The sequence below is a fragment of the Lactuca virosa genome, chromosome 3 (assembly GCF_052849685.1).
Source record: "Lactuca virosa cultivar CGN04683 chromosome 3, Lactuca_virosa_CGN04683_v6, whole genome shotgun sequence".
In the NCBI taxonomy this organism is placed as follows: domain Eukaryota; kingdom Viridiplantae; phylum Streptophyta; class Magnoliopsida; order Asterales; family Asteraceae; genus Lactuca; species Lactuca virosa.
In genome coordinates this window covers 322,255,151-322,273,472 of record NC_136428.1, presented here as the reverse complement: position 1 = coordinate 322,273,472, position 18,322 = coordinate 322,255,151, and the positions used below count along the sequence as shown (strand labels likewise).

At 36.9% G+C, this 18,322-nt stretch overlaps 1 protein-coding gene across 2 annotated transcripts; it reads right to left on the bottom strand.

The window, feature by feature from the left end:
* Positions 1 to 552: 552 nt before the first annotated feature.
* On the bottom strand, positions 553 to 12,863 carry LOC145167374 (putative receptor-like protein kinase At5g39000). Of its 2 annotated transcripts, XM_079086562.1 has the most exons (5): positions 12,612 to 12,863; positions 4,928 to 4,965; positions 2,482 to 2,641; positions 944 to 1,888; positions 553 to 823 (listed from the first exon to the last, which is right to left on the bottom strand). In XM_079086562.1, coding segments are annotated over exons 2-5 (1,119 nt in total). In that variant the 5' UTR covers positions 4,930 to 4,965; positions 12,612 to 12,863; the 3' UTR covers positions 553 to 811. The 2 variants fall into 2 exon arrangements, with proteins under 2 accessions (XP_078942688.1, XP_078942687.1); XM_079086561.1 differs by lacking the exon at positions 4,928 to 4,965.
* Positions 12,864 to 18,322: the final 5,459 nt, after the last annotated feature.

The window sequence follows — 18,322 nt, the reverse complement described above, 5'->3', positions numbered from 1 at the left end:
GAATATTTAGTAGCTTTGATCAAATTATGACAAACCCCAAGTCTCATAATTTGATCAGGCCATGAAGGTTGAAAAACGAAAATCACATAGCAGGGTAGGTCCATTGTTTTTCCTTAAAATTATACTTTATTTATAAGAGAATAATATTTATCCATGATCTTTCAGTTTAATCTTAACTCACCAACTTTTTACTCCATTATATGAGATCTAAAAGATAGCCAAAAATGCAAGGAAGTTATTAACCACAAATCACTAAAGGTTCAAAGGATCTTTATGAAAATAAATGTTGGTTTAATCCAAGGAAAAGATGCTTTTCAATTGATAAAATCCATTTTGTTTCTCCTCATTTAGTAAGACCAAATTCAAAAATATCATATTAGAAATTTTTATGTTACTCATTTTTTTATTTAATTTTTTTTTTAGTTTGCAGACCCATGTAGTACACGGGTTATTATAACAAAATATAATAAAATTTTATAAATCTTTTACGTGTGGTTTCCACGGGTTGTAACCTAGTGAACCATTATTTTGAGGATTGTGGTCTTAATGAAGTTCGTAGAACAAAACTTATAATACATTCATGTAGGAACATATTAAATATAGAAAGAGACAAATATTTGTTAATCTTCAACCATTTTTCCTCCTTGTGGAAGACAAACAAATGGTGTTGTGTTGTCTCATTGTATCTCTATACAACCATTGAACCAAACTTTTAGTTTAGATTTTATTTGTCCTTGTCCCCTACGTTTAATAAAGATTAACCAATGATTCTTTTTTTGTGAATCAACTGATCAAGAAGGTTTCACTTCCATCATCTTGTAAACTGGTGATGAAAAAGAAATATTGGGTTAGCAACTCATGTACTATTATATGGACATCCTTCTTTTCCCATAAAAAAATGTCCCTATTGAAGTAATTGAATAAAAACATTATTCAAACTTACTTGGTTTTTCCAGGCTTCCCTAAGTTGGGATGCAATGTCAGCAATTGTAGGTCGTTCTTCCCGATTCTTATGCAAGCATTTATATGCAATAGTTGAGAACTTGCTTAATGTTCTTTGTTTGATATCTTTCTTTATTCTTTGATCAATAATCTTATCTAGCTCTCCATTTTTGTAGCTGGTTCGAGCCAAATGATGTAAGAAACGCCGCTCATCATGGTAACTGGAAACATAGGCTAGCCTTCCACACAAAACTTCAAACAAAACCACACCCAACGAATAAACATCCGACTCTTTTGTTAAAAAACCTGTTTTTTCATATTGTGGGTCAGTATAACCATACGTTCCAGCAGGGTTAGTGATCACGAAGGTATTATGTTGATGCGCTAAACCTATTCTGGCCAAACCAAAATCGGAAAGTTTTGCATTCCAATTCTCATCCAACAAAATATTCGCACTTTTTACATCGCGATGTATAATTCTGTGTTTTTCAGCCACATGGTTATGAAGATAGTCCAATGCAGAAACAACACCAATACATATTTTGAGGAGTTGTGGCCATGATAGTCCACCGAACATGCTAGTGTCACATAAATATGCATCAAGGCTTCCATTCGTTGCGTATTCGTAAACAAGAATCATCTCCTTGTTATCGTTACAAAAACCTATAAGTGTTATAATGTTTTTGTGTTGATACTCAGAAAGCAACGTGACCTCTGTTTGGAACTCTTTGTTACCTTGAAATCTGGTGACATCTAGCCGCTTTACAGCTACTAGTTGGTTTATATGATCTGCCCATGTAAGGGTTCCCTTATAAACCCTTCCGTAACCACCCTTACCGATGAAATTCCTTTCGTTGAAGTCGTGGGTACACGTTTTTATGACATGGAGGGGTATTTTGAGGTTATTTGGTTGCTCAATTGGAACATCATCATCAGGGATAATTACCTAATAATCACATTTTAAGTTAATATTAATGAAAACATCCCAATTTTACTTTTTTTGTTGAGAAATGGCCAAATCTTCAAGAAATTTTTTTTTTGAAAGAAAAAAAGTACATTTTAGACCAAAATTTCGGATTCCATTATGCATTCCAAACAAAAAGAATTCTGGAATTTTAAGAACAAGTCCAATAATCAATTAACAATTTCAAAGTTTTGAGAAAAGAGTTTGTTTTTTTTAATAAAATCTAACAAAAAGTTAAATAAAACATGGTCCAAAATAGAGATCGAAATTTACCCCAACCCCCTATGGAACAAGTTAACCCGGCGCGATAGAGGCAGGGTATTCCCCACCAAACCGAGTCCCGGGGACGGAGACAGGATACCCGTATGGGCAAAAATCAGGGATGGGGACGTGTTGGGGAACCCAGTTCAGCCCATGTCTCATTTTTGTTTATGAAAATATAACTTTAAACTCATTGATTAAAAAAAATAGAGTTAAGTGAAAAATGTTTATCGGGGGTTTGCTTTTTGATGACTCTCCCGAAATGTTTGTGGAAATTTCAGAGTGAAAGCAAGGGTATTAATAAGATAACTCACCTGATTGGTAAGGGGCATAACATCCGCCTCGTTGAGCTTGGGTTGGTTAGCAGTGAGTCCAAGCCGTATCTTTGGGATAATATTGTTCCATAAAATAATGTTATTCCATCTCTGTTTCATTGTTTTAACATCATGCTTTGCCTGCACTTCCCTTAAATTCCTGTACAAAAGCATCCGTAAAAAAATATGTATAAGTGATAATGATTCTTGAAACAATAGTAAAAACACACACATTCCTATTCTAATAAAAGATTTTTTTTTTTTTTTTGCCACCTAGCGTTTCCTCCTTCACTCTATAATCAAAAATTAAATTACTTTTATACATTAGGATTATATTTTTTAGGGAAAATTTCATTTATATTCTTTTAAATTTTAAATATTATTTCTATATCCTTGTAAAAATCAAAATTACTTCTATATCCTTATCAAATTATAAAATTTATATTTATATCCAAACTTAAATTTTAATTTGAATTATATCAATTTAATATTAAAAAACTTATTTAAACTTTAAAATTTTATTGAATTTCCCAGAATACCCTTCCCAAGCTAAATCCCAAATTAAAGATTAGGCTAGGTATCTTGTATTTCCGTATATCATCTTCGTCGTACACTAAACATCTCTACATTCACTCTCATTTGTAAATTCGGTTTGTAGCTCTATGCATGTGGTGTCTGTTGATCTTATATGTGTTTTTTTGAGCATGAAATTAGGAATTGATCTGGGGTTTTTGTTATTTGGGACCGAGTAATATGCGTAAGTCGTAAGATCTCTAGATTTGCAAATTCCTATTGAGTTGGTGCCCAGAAACTCTGAAATTCGACTGTGACGATTTGGAATTGAGCATTCAACACATATAGAGATAATGAGGGGGGGTCCAATGTTCAAGTCGGGAGATGAAGGAGCGATCAGAACAAAATCAAAGATGTAGGGTATTTTTGTGGCTTGATAATGAGGGGGTCCAATGTATTCAACGATTGGGAGATACTAGCATCTGTGGTATTTTCGATGCAAGGTTAAATTTTGGGATGTTTTTTCCGTCATGGTGGTATAGTTTATTCCGATTGCTGCTCTTCGAGAATTCAATATCATTTCTTTCATAAGTTTGACAGTTGGATGTTATTTTAAGGATTGCTCTCAAAGTCTGATGCTCTAATTGCTTGTTGTTTGAACTGGTTCTGATGCTGGTTAATGGAGGAGATGTGTTGTTGCTGCTTAAGTAAATCATGGCAGTTTTCAAGTATGTTGTAGGTTTATTTGAGGTTCAGATTATATTATGGAGGAGATGTGCTGGTATGATATAAAGAATTGATACGCCGTACATGCGTACCTGCGATATGGAGTAAACGCCGGCAGCAAGTAAATGACATGCAGGAACCTTTATAATATTTAATTAGGTTTAATGTTAACTAATTTGGTTTAATGCTAATCTTAAATAGGAAACGGTATTTTAGTACAATAGTATGGAATTTGATTTATTGATAACTTTTTTATATTAAATTAATTTAAACCTAATAAAATTATGAGTTTGGATATGGATGTGTATTTTATAATTGGGAAAATGACTTAAAAGACCATCGAAGTTTCAAATTTTGTTTAAGAAAAACCATTTAAGTATTACATGTTCAAAAAATACCATCAAATTAAAACATATGTTCAGAAAACATCAACGAACTACATATTCTGTTCAAAAAACATCATTTCTATGGTTTGGGGTAACTTACATGTTTAGCCCCTAACTTTTTTTCTAACTCAGACGGTCCCTAGCGTTTGTATTTATTTCACCTTTGGACAATAATCGAGTTAAAAGACTAATATACCCTTATTAGTTTCATTTAACATTTATTTTTATTACTTGTTAATTATTTGTACAATTGATATATTTATAATAAATAATAACATAAATTGTATAAATAATTAATAAATAATAAAAATAATGTTAAATGAAAGTAATAAGGGTATATTAGTCTTTTTAACTCGATCAGGGTCTGTGGTCGAAGCAAATTTAAACTAAAGGGACCGTCTGAGTTAAGAAAAAAAGTTAGGGACTAAATATGTAAGCTACCCCCAAAACATTGAGATGGTGTTTTTTGAACAGAACATGTACTTCGTTGGTGTTTTTTGAACATATGTATTAGTTTGATGGTATTTTTTGAACATGTAATACTTGAATGGTTTTTCTTGAACAAATTTGAAACTTTGATGGTCTTTTAAGTCATTTTCCTTTTATAATTTTATAAGGATATAACTTATAAGAGTAATTTTGATTTTTACAAGGATATAAAACTAATATTTAAAGTTTACAAGGATATAGAAGTAATATTTTGTGCATATTTTTGGTTCCTTCTCTCTGTGATGATCACCATCTCTCTCTCTCTTAATTTCGTAATTTTTTTTCGAAAATCTAAATGATAGTTCCCAATGCAGCTTTAGGAAACCCCCGACATGATTTTCTTCTTCAGTTTATTCCTCTCCACTCCCAACTGAAAAAAAAATTTCCAATTAAATGTAATAGTATGTCTTATGAGATTTTTTGAACGTTGCTTTTTTAAAGTAAATCCTCATAGATTTATCTTTGAAAGAAGAAGTAATGGATATGATTGTTTTTAATAGACCTATTCTTGAATGGTGGAATTTAAAATTTATGTTCCTTTAACGTAAATTGGAGCAATCACGACATAAAATTTCCTTTTTGCCATTGAAGAGTTCAATGGTCATTGAACTCCAAATCCATTGAATGTCAAGGTGGCATTTCACAATGGTGTAGTTGTATCCATTGAATGACAAGTAGGCATGACACCTCATTCAACTCTTCCATTAAACTCCCCATTGTGAATGTTTTAAATATGGATTTAGAGATCATATTAATGATACATCCATGCCAACTTTGAATGAACTCTTTATAGTATGTTCTTTTTCCCTTTAATTGACTGTATGGAAGTAAATTCTTTCTGTTTATTATAGTTACGTTTCTCGTAGTTAATTATCAATTAATTTGTGTTAGTTTTGTGTTGTAGAGTGGTAAAGTTTTTTTTTATTTTATTTTAAATGTTTTACTAAAATAACCATTTTATTACCAAACGAACCATTTATGTCATGTTTTTTTGCTAAAATCTACCACGTGGACAATTTATGTAACATTTTACGTAAGGATTCTTTTTTTCATGATTTACAGAATGATAGCATATTATAAACCAAACTACCTCAACAATAATAAAGCTTTTTTTTCACTAAAATAACAATTTTATTACCAAAAAAGGCCTGTCATGTTCATTTACTAAAATCTTGCCACAGGGACCATTTACTTAAATTTTATGTAAGGATTCTTTGTTCATGATTTTCATGACACATTGCATGCAATTTTTCTATTAATTATGTTTCAAACTCTTATACTTTCAAAATATATTCTTAATACTATCATACTTTCAAGAAAGACCATTTATGTCATGTTTTTTTTGTCTAGAATCTGTGAGTGTAACATCCATTTTGGATTTGACAGAATAGGTTCAGGTCTCCTTACCAGTGTCAAATCGGTCAACGTTTATATCTCCTATTTTTACTTATTTTAAACGATAAATTTGGTCTCTTTAATATTGTTGATTCTTCTTTAAAAGTTGTTGGTTTTAGTAACTCTTCATTTGGGACACTTTGTGTATGATTGTTATTATTACTCACAACCTTTTTCAACATGTGGTTTGGTTTATTTACTTTGGGTACTACAGCTAGCTATAAGCTTATCATTTGATCAGATTTCGTCAAACTTTGGATGAATATTGGACAAGTACTAGAAATTCCATGGTTATTCAGTTATCACTGGAAATCTAATCGTGGTGGTGGCATCAGTAGGGGATGGAGGTAAAGACGTGGCTGGATGTACCTGTCTGTGTCTGTATATAGGTGCCTGTTAAAATTTATCAAATCATTTTTTTCCTTTTTTACTCCAGCCAAGAGCAAGGTTGTGTTTTATGTATTAGACCTTAGGGGGGTTCAAATTTATGTGTTTCTCGAGTGCGGTTGACCAGAAAGTCTTCTATTGAATATCAAGAGTTTGTTGAGGTGTCAATTTCTCCTCAATTTATGGTTGGAAATGCATAATAGAGGTGGAACTACATTGATTTTGACAATTGATGAGGAAGATTTTTGATATGGATAATACTAGATTTGGCAAGGTTTATAAAAGGAAGAATAAAGAGTAGTCATCCTGATCCAAATCGTCTAGCTTGCTATTAGGAGTCTTTAGTTTATCTTTTCTTCTGTTGAAGTTTATCTCTTTGTTTTTAATTTAGAAGCTGTTTAGGAGTTTTAAATTATTAGGAGTTATCTTTTATTTTCGTGTGACCTATTTAAGGGTTAACTGTTCAAGATATAAAGCATGCTTTTGAAGTTTTAACTTATTCTGGCTTCGATTCTAGTTTTTCTGTTTTGCAGCTTAGTCTCCTAAACAGGAGAGACTGAGTTTCCTTATAGGTCACGACTTCTGAAGGAAAAAGTGTTTATACAGGACCTGTCATGAGGTCACGATATAAGTATGTATCAAATTTGGTATCAGAGTTGCTCGTGATGGCAACCCCAGAAGAATTACTTCAGCGATTGGAGGCTTGCATGACCCAAAATAACCCAGAACACCACCACTTTCATGAACCAACAAATCCAAAGCACCAACGAGTTGAAGACTGCCATGGAAGCCTTGCAGCTCTGCCTTGGAAGAAGGAATTATGAATTGCAATCAGGCCACTGGTGACAAAAAGACGTAATCTTTAATTTCCTCTGTAGTATTGGGCTTTGGCGGTATTTATCATGCACTTTTAGGGCCTGAGACGCTTGAAGAATCTTTTCCATTCTTCGGTTATGTATGGAAAGATAGAAATAAAATGACCACAATTTTAGGTATTCACTTAATCTTGTTAGGTATAGGTGCTTTTCTTCTAGTATTCAAGGCTCTTTATTTTGGGGGCGTATATGATACTTGGGCTCCGAGTGGAGATGTAAGAAAAATCACCAACTTGACTCTTAGCCCAAGTATCATATTTGGCTATTTACTAAAATCACCCTTTGGTGGAGAAGGATGGATTGTTAGTGTAGACGATTGGGAAAATATAATCGGAGGCCATGTATGTTTAGGTTCCATTTGTATACTTGGTGGAATTTGGCATATCTTAACCAAACCCTTCGCATCATGGGGGACACCAATTCGGTGATCCACCGGAGCAAGAGATCGGCAGGGGACGAGGGGTTGGTTTAGTGCCTGACGGTAGAAGATCCTTATCATCGGTGGTTGCTGTAGGGAGAGGCAAAGGGTTGATGGGGGACAAGGAGGCATGTCGAAAGGTATTGGGAGGAATGATTATTGGCGCCAGGGCCAACCCCAACCCTTTAAACACCCCTGGGATCAGACTCGACAGGAAGGGGCCAATCGCCAAGGTTTTTTTTTCGATTTCGGAATAACACCAACAATTCCCGAAGACATGGGAGGAGCCCGAGGATACATGGTATAAGAGGAATCGGGTTCCAAGATTCGAAAAGATAGAGTTCCCAACGTTTGACGGGAAAAATGACCCAATATTATGGCTACAACACTATGAAAACTTTTCGAAGAACAACAAACCCCGTCGGGGGAAGGGGTTCGACAAGCCGCCTTTTCCTTACAAGGAAAGGCAAGTGGTTGGTACCACAACCTAGAAGAATGAAGGAACGGTTGATCAGACAAAGATAGGAGCAGTACGAGAGTGGTCGAAACCTCACAATGTTCGAACATTAAGAGGATTTCTTGGTCTTGTGGGGTATTACCGAAAATTTATAGAAAAAACTATTGAGTCCTAGCAGCCCCATTAACAAGAATGCTTCGCAAGAACAATTTTGTTTGGAATGATGAGTCATAAACAACCTTTTCTTTGTTAAAAAAACGCCTCGTCTGATTCACCATCATAAGTACCGGAATTGGAGCAGTCTAGCATTACCGGATTTCTCTAAACCCTTTTTCAATTAATGAGACGCGTCCGGTACTGGAATTGGAGCAGTCTTATAACATGATAATCGTCCAGTAATGTTTTTCACCCTTAAGCTTGTAGATCGCCATCATAAGTTGCTCGCCTATGAGAGAGTTAATTGGTCTCGCTAAAGTTGTCGCTCATTGGCGACCGTATGTATGGATCATCACTTTTTAATAAAAACAAACCATTATAGTGTGAAATACTTGTTGTAACAAAGATTAACTACTTCAAGGTAGTTGAAGCCTCATGAGATGAATTGTCTTACTCATGATCTATAGTTAGGGGGGTTCACCCTCGAGATTTGGCGGCTCTACTTGTATGGGGTCTGGTGTACCATTTACACGGACCATAAGAGTTTAAGATATTTGAGGGATCAGCCGAATCTAAATATGAGGCAACGCATGTGGTTGGATGTGTCAAAGGATTATGATTTTGAGTTCTTGTAGCATCCTACGAAGGCCAATATAGTGACTGATGCCTTTAGTCACAAGGCGACTAGTGCTCCTATCCGAGAGCTATGTGTGAGGATAACTATCACTTCAACACTGTTGGATTTGGTCAAAGGGGCGCAATTTGAGGGATTAAATGAAGATAATCGAAAGAAGGAGAAGATCAGGGGCCAGATTTCTACATTCGTCACTGATAGTCAGGGTTTGTTGACTTATTGTAGCAGTGTGTGTGTTCCCCTTTCTATTGGGGTTCAACATACCTTGTTGGAGGAAGCGCACAAGTCAAAGTTTTCAAACCATCTGGGTGCTATAAAGATGTACATAGATCTGAGACTTAGTTACCGGTGACCCTATATGAAGAGGGAGATAGATTGGTATGTGTAGCAGTGCTTAACTTTACAGAAAGTCAAGGTCGTAGATTAGAGACCCCATGGAAAGTTGTACTCATTGGACATCCCCATGTGGAAATCGGAGCAAATCACTATGGATGTCATCACGAAGTTGTCTAGGATGATATGTGCTATTGATTTGATCTAGTTCATTTTCGACACGTTAACCAAGAGTGCCTACTTTATCCCGATTTAGGACAGTTCATGTGTCGAGAAGTTAGCTGAGATCTACAATAAGGAGGCGGTTGCACGTTATGGGGCTCCAATTTCTATTGTTTTATATCGTGATGTCAGTTTATCTTCCAGGTTCTGTAGGAAGTTCCATGAGGAGTTACATACTTGATTGCTTTTTAGTATTTCTTACCACCCACAGACTGATGGTTAGCGAGAGTAGACCATTCAGACTCTCAAGGACATGCTTAGGGCGTGTTTTAGATTTTGGTGAAAGCTGGGATACCTACCTTCCTTTAGTTGAATTCTCTTAAAAGAACAACTATCACGCCAACATTGGTATGCCTCCCTTTAGGTTTCTCTATACGAGGAAATGTCAGACCCCAATTTGTTAGGGTGAGATTGGGATGTGGGTGATGGGAAGCACTGATGTAGTGCTCAAGACTATGGAGTTGATCCAGTAGATATGTAATAGGTTGCAGACCGCGCAGAGTAGAAAAAAAAGTTACACTGATCAGCATTGTTTTGATATCGAGTTTCAGGTAGAGGATTTTATGCTTCTAAAGGTGTCGCCTTGGAAATTTTTCATTCGGTTCTAGAAGCAGGGCAAGTTGGGTCTGAGATTCATTGGTCCTTTCAGGTTTGTTGCTCGGGTGGGAAAGGTTGCTTATCGATTGGATCTCCTTGTGGAGCTTAGTCAAATCCACAACACCTTTCATGTTTCCTAGTTGCGAAAGTGTTTAGCTGATGATTCCGCACTGATACCCTTGGATGACATTCTGGTTGACGAGCGACTGAATTACATAGAGAGAACGATTGCAATTTTTGATAGAAAGATGAAGACCTTTCACAACAAGGTGGTGAGTTTGGTTAAGGTGCAGTGGCAACACCGGAAGTGTTCTGAGTGGACCTAGGAACCCAAGGAGGTGATGAGAGAGCACTACCTCGAGTTCTTTGTAGCAGCAGGTTTCAAGGACGAAATCTGATGGTAACATCCAAATTCTAAGGTATTATTCTTTGGAGCTCTTTTATTCTTAAGTTTAAGGATTGGGGAATTTTGCCCAGGCCACGACGTGATGCGTGCCTCATCACCGCGACACGGTGAGTTATGGAACTATGGCATGGTGCCGTTATGGGCTCAAAATAGTAAGCCTCGGACCTTAAGCCCTATTTAAGGAACGTTGGAGCTAGGGTTTCCTCCCAACCCTAACTTCCATCTCTCCAAAGCATTTCCTCCAAACCCTAGCCTCCTCTTCTTGTGTTCTAAGCCTTTGTGTGCATTGTGGCATTTGGAAGGAAGAAGCATTTCCCCCTTTTGATTTTAAGAGTTTCTTATGAAAGATCTAGCACATTGGTTACCTTCTAGACCTTTGTAAGTGCTCAGGTACTCAACTTTATATTTTTAAGTTCATAGATCTAGGATTTTGTGGAACTTTGTGTCTCTTTTATGGATTTGGTTGGAGTTTATGGAAGAACTCCATGTAAATCTTGCCACTTTATGAATTTTGAATCTCCTTTGAGTGTTTTATCTTTTAGATATGGAATTAGGGAGTGATTTCGGACCATGAAAAGAATAAAGGTCTTATTTTTCTCTATTTTGACCTAGAATGGTGTAAGACGTGCATGGGGCTTGCATGTCCGTAAAGTTGTGATTTTTATGACTCTCTTGGACGCTAGGAAGCCTTCTGGAAAGTTTGGGTGGCTAGCTTAATGGATTAAGGGATTAATCCGTTAAAATGATTTGGGAAAATTTTCGTGGTACAGATTTGAGCCAGCCGCTACACGGTGGCGAGTTTCATTCTGTGACTATTTTTTCGTGTAGCTGTCGTGGCACGGTCATTAGTTGGCCAGGGTGTGGTCGCGTGGTCGCTGACTATTGAATTTTTGACAAGTTTGACTTTTAGTTTAGGCGGTTCGTATAATAGATTTTGTGAGATTTTGAGTAGGAGATTACAGCTCTTTGATCAGACGAGTCTTCTCACTATATTGTGTAGGATGCTAGTTTGTCTTTATGACGCTTGCATGAAAGACCAGGATCTAGCCCATGACACTTGTATGAAAAACCGAGATCTGGTCCTGACACTTGTATATAAGACTAGGATTTGTCCCTTGACATTATAAAGAAAGACCATGATTCAGCTAATGACAGGAAGTGATTGTAAGACTATGATTTGACCCATAGCATTCACTTAGGGTTGAAATAGACTCGTAATTTTTATGTGTGGTATGTGGTATTTTTGAGGAACTCATTAAGCTTTGTCCTTACAATTTTAATTTTATTATTTCAGGTACTAATGGTTCCAAAGGGTTGGCCCGATTTGATCGCATTGCCTCCCTAGAGTTTTCCGCACTATTTATTTTATGACTTTACTCTAATGTTTTGAGAATAATTTATACTTTGATTATCTTTTGAACAAACGAATGAATGGTTTTGGTTGTGTGAAAAACGAAAATTTTACTTTATTTTTAAGACATTACAACTTGATCACAACACAAGGTATACTAGATCTAAACCAGAACACTAGATTTAAGGGTGGGCGTTTGCGGTTCGACGAAGGATAGAGGGAGGAAAACCTGCCTTATTCTCTTCTTCATCTCTTTCACATAAAGTGAATCAAAATGACTTTAATGTATGTATGTATGTTTTTTTTAATTCTTTTGTGTGTATGGGTTTTTTGTTTGACTTGTAGGTGAATACATGACAAAAATAACAATATAGGTAGGAGTTACGTGGGTTAGAGAGAGAGAGAGAGAGAGAGAGAGAGAGAGAGAGAGAGAGAGAGAGAGAGAGAGAGAGAGAGAGAGAGAGAGGTATGTAAGTCATTTTCTATATTTAATAAATATAATAACTTTCAAAATGAAAGAAAAATAGAAATTAAATTTGTCAATGGTACAAGGGTAATTTCATTTTACAAAAGGAAAAATAAGCTGAGAAAGATGCTCAAAAAGATCATTTATATAATTTTTTCAAGGTTTGGACCAAATCCAAAAAAAAAGTATTGAAATTATTTTTGCAAATTTGTATTTAATTTATTTTGGTGCTATATATATATATATATATATATATATATATATATATATATATAGAGAGAGAGAGAGAGAGAGAGAGAGAGAGAGAGAGAGAGAGAACCTAATAGAAGAAACCATTTATCCGATGAAGTCAACTTAGGCTCAAAATGTAGTCTGTAGAACGCGAAGTTGCTGCACTTGAATTAGTAAAAACACGCCATTGTTTGTGAAGAGATGAAACACAAATAAATTGGGGTTGACAAATATAGTGAACAATCAATTTCCTATTTAACCTGGTGAATGAATTTATGAATAATTCACGGAATTGAATAGTATCAAAGAACAAGGAGTAGAGATATATAGTGTAAAAGAAATAGATTTTAGTTCATAACTAGTAGTGAGAAAATACAGAGTTTATATAGGCTCTGTTATAATGGGGGAGGAACCTGATACTTGCTAACATCCTTTTTCAAGGGAGTGGCTATCCCACTCACAAGTCACAACGGCTCAATAATTTATTTACAATGGGTGAGCATAGAATCATACTACTTTTATTAGCAAAATGACTTAAAAATGTAACAAAGTTTCAAAAATATATAGAAAACACCATTGTCTTTTTTTTAGTATGCAAAATACCATTGAACCGGCTATTGTAACTAACCATCAGGTTATCCGGCTTCCAAAATGTTTAAAAAAATATCATTGTTGTTTTTTTATTACAAAAAAAAACCATATAAAGTTAGTATTTGTATACAAAATACACATGTGTTCAAATAAAACCTTGTGGTAACTAGGTATTTAAGGTTAATGGAAAAATGACTTAAAAACGTAAATAAATTTCCAAAATATTCAAAAAATACCGCATTTTTTGTTAACTGCGTTGTTATAGGATTATGTAGAACACAGTCACCGGAGATCATGCACCGTCATATCAGTTCATAACAATTGTGCAATCTCTTTCATTCCCTTACTCGATTGTTCTTGTGGTAACATGAGAAGTAAGTGGGTAATAATACCTTAGTTAAGCTTTCTTGCTTCCCGATCACATTATATGCCTTAAACCTAAAACATATATTCGTTATATAGATACACATATTATAAATTAAGGTTAGCCATTCATTAGTGTTGCGGCATAGACACAAAGGAGAAACGAGTGCGATGTTATGTCAGGAGAATTCCTAAATATGGATGTAGAGAGTAGGAGTTGCGTTTAATTCTCCTAGACCAGTGAGAGATGAATGGCCAGAAACACTCAGTATCATGTGGTTGATTTGATGACGATTCGTAGTCAAAGTAGAGAAAGAAGCATATGTGTTGGAGCGCTTGAACGCTTGCATCATAATTGATGGACTCTTAGTTATGTGTTTTTATATGATTGTATTTAGATACAAACTGATCGAGTGAGGGAATGAAAGAGAGCACACAACAGATGTGAACCGGTACGATGGTGAATAATCTTCTATGATTGTGTTCTATATAATACGGAAACAACAAAGTTAACAAAAGGTGTTCTGAAAAAACAATGGTATTTTTTTTGAACATTTTGGAAATTTCAATGGTATTTTGTACTAAAATGTGTACTTCGCTGGTATTCTATATACAAATGGTATACTTCAAGGGTAATTTTTGTACTGAAAAAACAATGATATTTTTTGAACATTTTGGAAAGTTCGTTACTTTTTTAAGTCATTTTTTTGTTTACCTGAGGTAATCGGTTAGCCCAAGGTTTTGTTTGAACACATATGTACTTGTTGGTATTATGTGTACAAAAAATATACTTTAATGGTATTCTATGTACTAAAAAAAGACAATGGTTTTTTATACATTTTTTGAACTTCGTTGCCTTTTTAAGTCAATTTCCCATCTTTATTCTTCCGGAAAACATGCAAAACCTTTTCATGGCACTTAATTAGCTTCCATCTCTATTTTTTAATGGCTCTGTGCAACCAACATATAATGTGGGACGTTGTTGAATACAATATATACATATTAGCTTACAAGGTTATAATTTATGTGCAATATGGTTTACAATAATAAATTTTAAATAATAAAAAAGCAGTTTATTTAACAATAAATTGCAAACAAATTTTTATAATATGTATATTAGTAAGATTATAATGTTTATGTATAAATAATATTCTAAATGCATAGAAATTTTAAATAATATTCAATCTGGTACGAAAGTGATAATAATTATAAAATTTAGGGTATACAAAATGTATGGGATAATGACTTAAAAGAGTAATATATTTTTCGATTTGTACACATTTGGTTACTGAGTTTTTTCGTCTATATTTACCCTTTAACTTGTTAAACTGTACACATTCAATCCTTGTAACACCCATAAAAATCATGCCAAATTTAAACTTTTAAAAACATTTCAAATCTATTAACCATTAGAAAACTTGTTTTCAAAATGTATCATATCAGAGTATCCCAGAAACAAAGTCATAGAAAGTGAGGAGTTGTACGATCACGCCTTTGCCTTGCCACGATCCCCTGATGCACCTAAAACAATAAACTGAAACTGTAAGCCCGAAAGCTTAGTGAGTTCCCCCAAAATACCCATACCCACAACAATACACATATAATCATAACAAACAACATACTATGGGTCCAATCATCCATCGGGATGGAATACCCCAGGCCTTCAACCATCGGGTTGGAATGCCAACATACCATAACACATATACAAATAATCAACATGTACTGGGTCCACAGCTTTACAGACTGGATTACCCCTGGGCCCACCGTGTGAGTCTGGATTGCCTTCCGGGCCCACAGCTCACATCTGGATTGCCATTGAGCCCACAGTATGAGTCTCCCTCAGCTCGTATCTAGAATGCTCCCGAGCCCACATTACGAGTCTGGCATGCCCCACCTGGCCCTCAGCTCGTATTTGGAATGCTCTCGGGTTTGTTGGTTATCGCACGGAGCAGTATCACCTCAACCCATCCCACATAATATGTCGACATATAACACAACTAATGCACATACAGATAATCACATCATACTACAGGTAGTCCTACAGATCTATCTAACTAGCATAACAACTAGCATGCAGACAGTCAGACCAACTATAGGTCACTAAGCATAACCACATCCGATCTACCAGGATACCGATCTAACAGATCATACTAGCATATAACCATTCTATCTACCAGGATACCGAGCTAACATATCACAACATTAATGATCCCAATAACAAAACAAAGGGCCGGCCTTGGTGCCTTAGACCCTTGAGTACAGTGAGGATAACTCACCTGGAACTGCTGAAGTCCCGCAGATAAAACTCCAGCTGCTGGTTGATAGATTCCCGAACTGCCAACATCAAACAATACCCAATTAATAATTGGGTTCCAAGCCCAAGGTCCAACTCACACTCCAAAGGCCCAAAAGTCCAACTCCCACAATTAGGGTTTTATGCCATTAGAGTTTTAATTATTATTTTAGGTTTAATAATTAATTCTTAATAATTATTTTAGGTTTAATAATTAATTCTTGTTGTTAAATTATTATTTTAGGTTTAATAATTAATTCCCGTGCGTGTCCCAAACAATTCCCACAATTAGGGTTTTATGCCATTAGGGTTTTCCAAACCTTAATTAGGGTTTCTTACCCAATACTAGCCCATTATCCAATTGGTTGGGCTTTTAAGTCACTTTGGGCCTCATTTGGCCCATTAGGGTTTTATTAGGTCAGTAGGGTTTCTTGGGCCCATTAGGGCTTCATTGGGCCCACTTTGACCAAGCATCCCCCAAACGAGTCAAACACAACAAAGCAAACACACCGCCACCCGACACGGTGGCCGGTGGCGGCAGCCACCACCTCACGGTGGTGGTTTCAAGTTTTCTATTGATTACCGACACTATTACACTTTTACAAAAATACACAAACACACACACACTCACGTAAATAACACACACACACACACACCATCGTACTGAGGCGGCAGGTGGTGGTCGGAGGTGGCAATGGGGTTTTTTTCTTCGGATCTCCGGCCAATGGACACTTCGGCAGCCTAATACCATCACAACACCCGAACACGAGCAACACAACCCACACATCCATCCTATCTTCTCAGGAAAATAAATCCAACAACCCCTGCGGTGGGTGGCGACGACAGCAGCCCAAGAAAACCACAGCAGCAACGGCCATTGGCGGCAGATGGCATCGGGACGCAGCAGCACTAGCAGCAATCGTGGCGACTAGAGGCGATAACAGCAGCGGAAAAATGAAAGAAGAGAGGAGAGAGATGGTGGCATCGACTACGAGTTGGAAAAGAAATGGGAACGTTGGTTTCGCTGTCCGTGGTTTCACCGATCAATAGAGCAGCAGCGCCATCGGCGGTCTCGGTCTTCGACTGTGGTTGTCGCACCTCCACCGGAAACGACCACAACAGCTTCGTTCTCGGTTCGCGCATCGGCCTTCGTTATCTCCGGTCATGGCAGATGTCGTTGGGGGTCTTAGTTGGTCGGAGCATCAAGCTAGTCGGGGGGGGGGGGGGGGGGGAGGATGGTGGCGGCCGGTTGAAGATGAGAGGGAGGTATAAGGGTAGCGGCTGCTATAGAGCTTAGGGTTAGGGTTTAGAAGGTGACGGATGAAGAGGTTAAATACCCGATCCCTTGTACAAGTTTCCATAATAACGCATTTGGTCCCTTCTTGTAATATTCTTTTCAAAACGAATCCCAAATTTACCAATTAGACCTCGCTGTAACACCCAGAATCAGAAAGACCAAGAAAGGAAAGGAAACCCTAAGTCAAAGGGGTTAACTCGTCGAGTCTAGGGAAGAACTCGACGAGTCGGAGCGGGTTCCATGTCAAAGATTAAGTGACCGACTCGGCGAGTGGACTCAGCGAGTCTGGTCTGGGTTTGGAAACCCTAATTCCGAGACTTGGTACCCTATTTAAGCACCTTATTCTCTTCCCTAGGGCTCATTTGCGGCCCCTATTGTCCAAAACTCGAAACCCTAGCCACCCAACTCCATTGTTGAGCTAGTTCTTGCCTTGAGAGTGCATTGAAGTTTTGAGAAGGAAGAAGGACCTTTGTGGTGCAAGAAGAAGCTATAGATCCAGAGTTGGGGTAGCATTTCAGACCATTTAGAGGTAAAAAGCTTATACCTTGACTGTTAATCATCTAGACCCCCTTTCTAGCATAGATTTTGTCACATTTGGACCATTTCCAAGGTTAATCCGAACATTAAGCCATTGAGGACGAAAAGGACTTAAGATCTAAGCCTTTCTGAGCTTTAGAAGCTCTGAGGGGGCAGCTTTACCCAGCCATGGCTTCATTTCATGTCCTAGACCTTCATTTTTAGCTTGGATTAAGAGTTTTAGCTTCATAGCACCTTGCATGCACGTAAAGTTAGCAACTTTACGTGTAATGCTAGCATTAGAGGTCTAGGTCTATGGGTTGAAGGTGTTGCAATGGACTGTAATCGACAGAATAGAGATGTCACAAGGTGGACTCGGCGAGTCAGTTCATGGACTCGGCGAGTCGGGTCGCAAACCCAAACCCTTCTGTTTATGATTCGGATCAGTGAGTGGAGTTAGAAAAGGATTCAACCAGACTGGGTCCGTAATGGACATGAAGATCATAGTACTCGAAGAGTTCGAAGAGGAACTCGGCGAGTCCAAGACAATCTTCTTAGTTATGAAGATGAACTCGACGAGTTGTTTATACAACTCGGCGAGTCGGTTGAAGATAGTCCCGAAGTGTTAGATGAAGGAGAACTCGTCGAGTTCTCGCTAGACTCGACGAGTAGAGTCGGGGTTGTTTTGGGATTTGAGGAGCATGGACTCGGCGAGTTGGCAGAACAACTCGACGAGTCG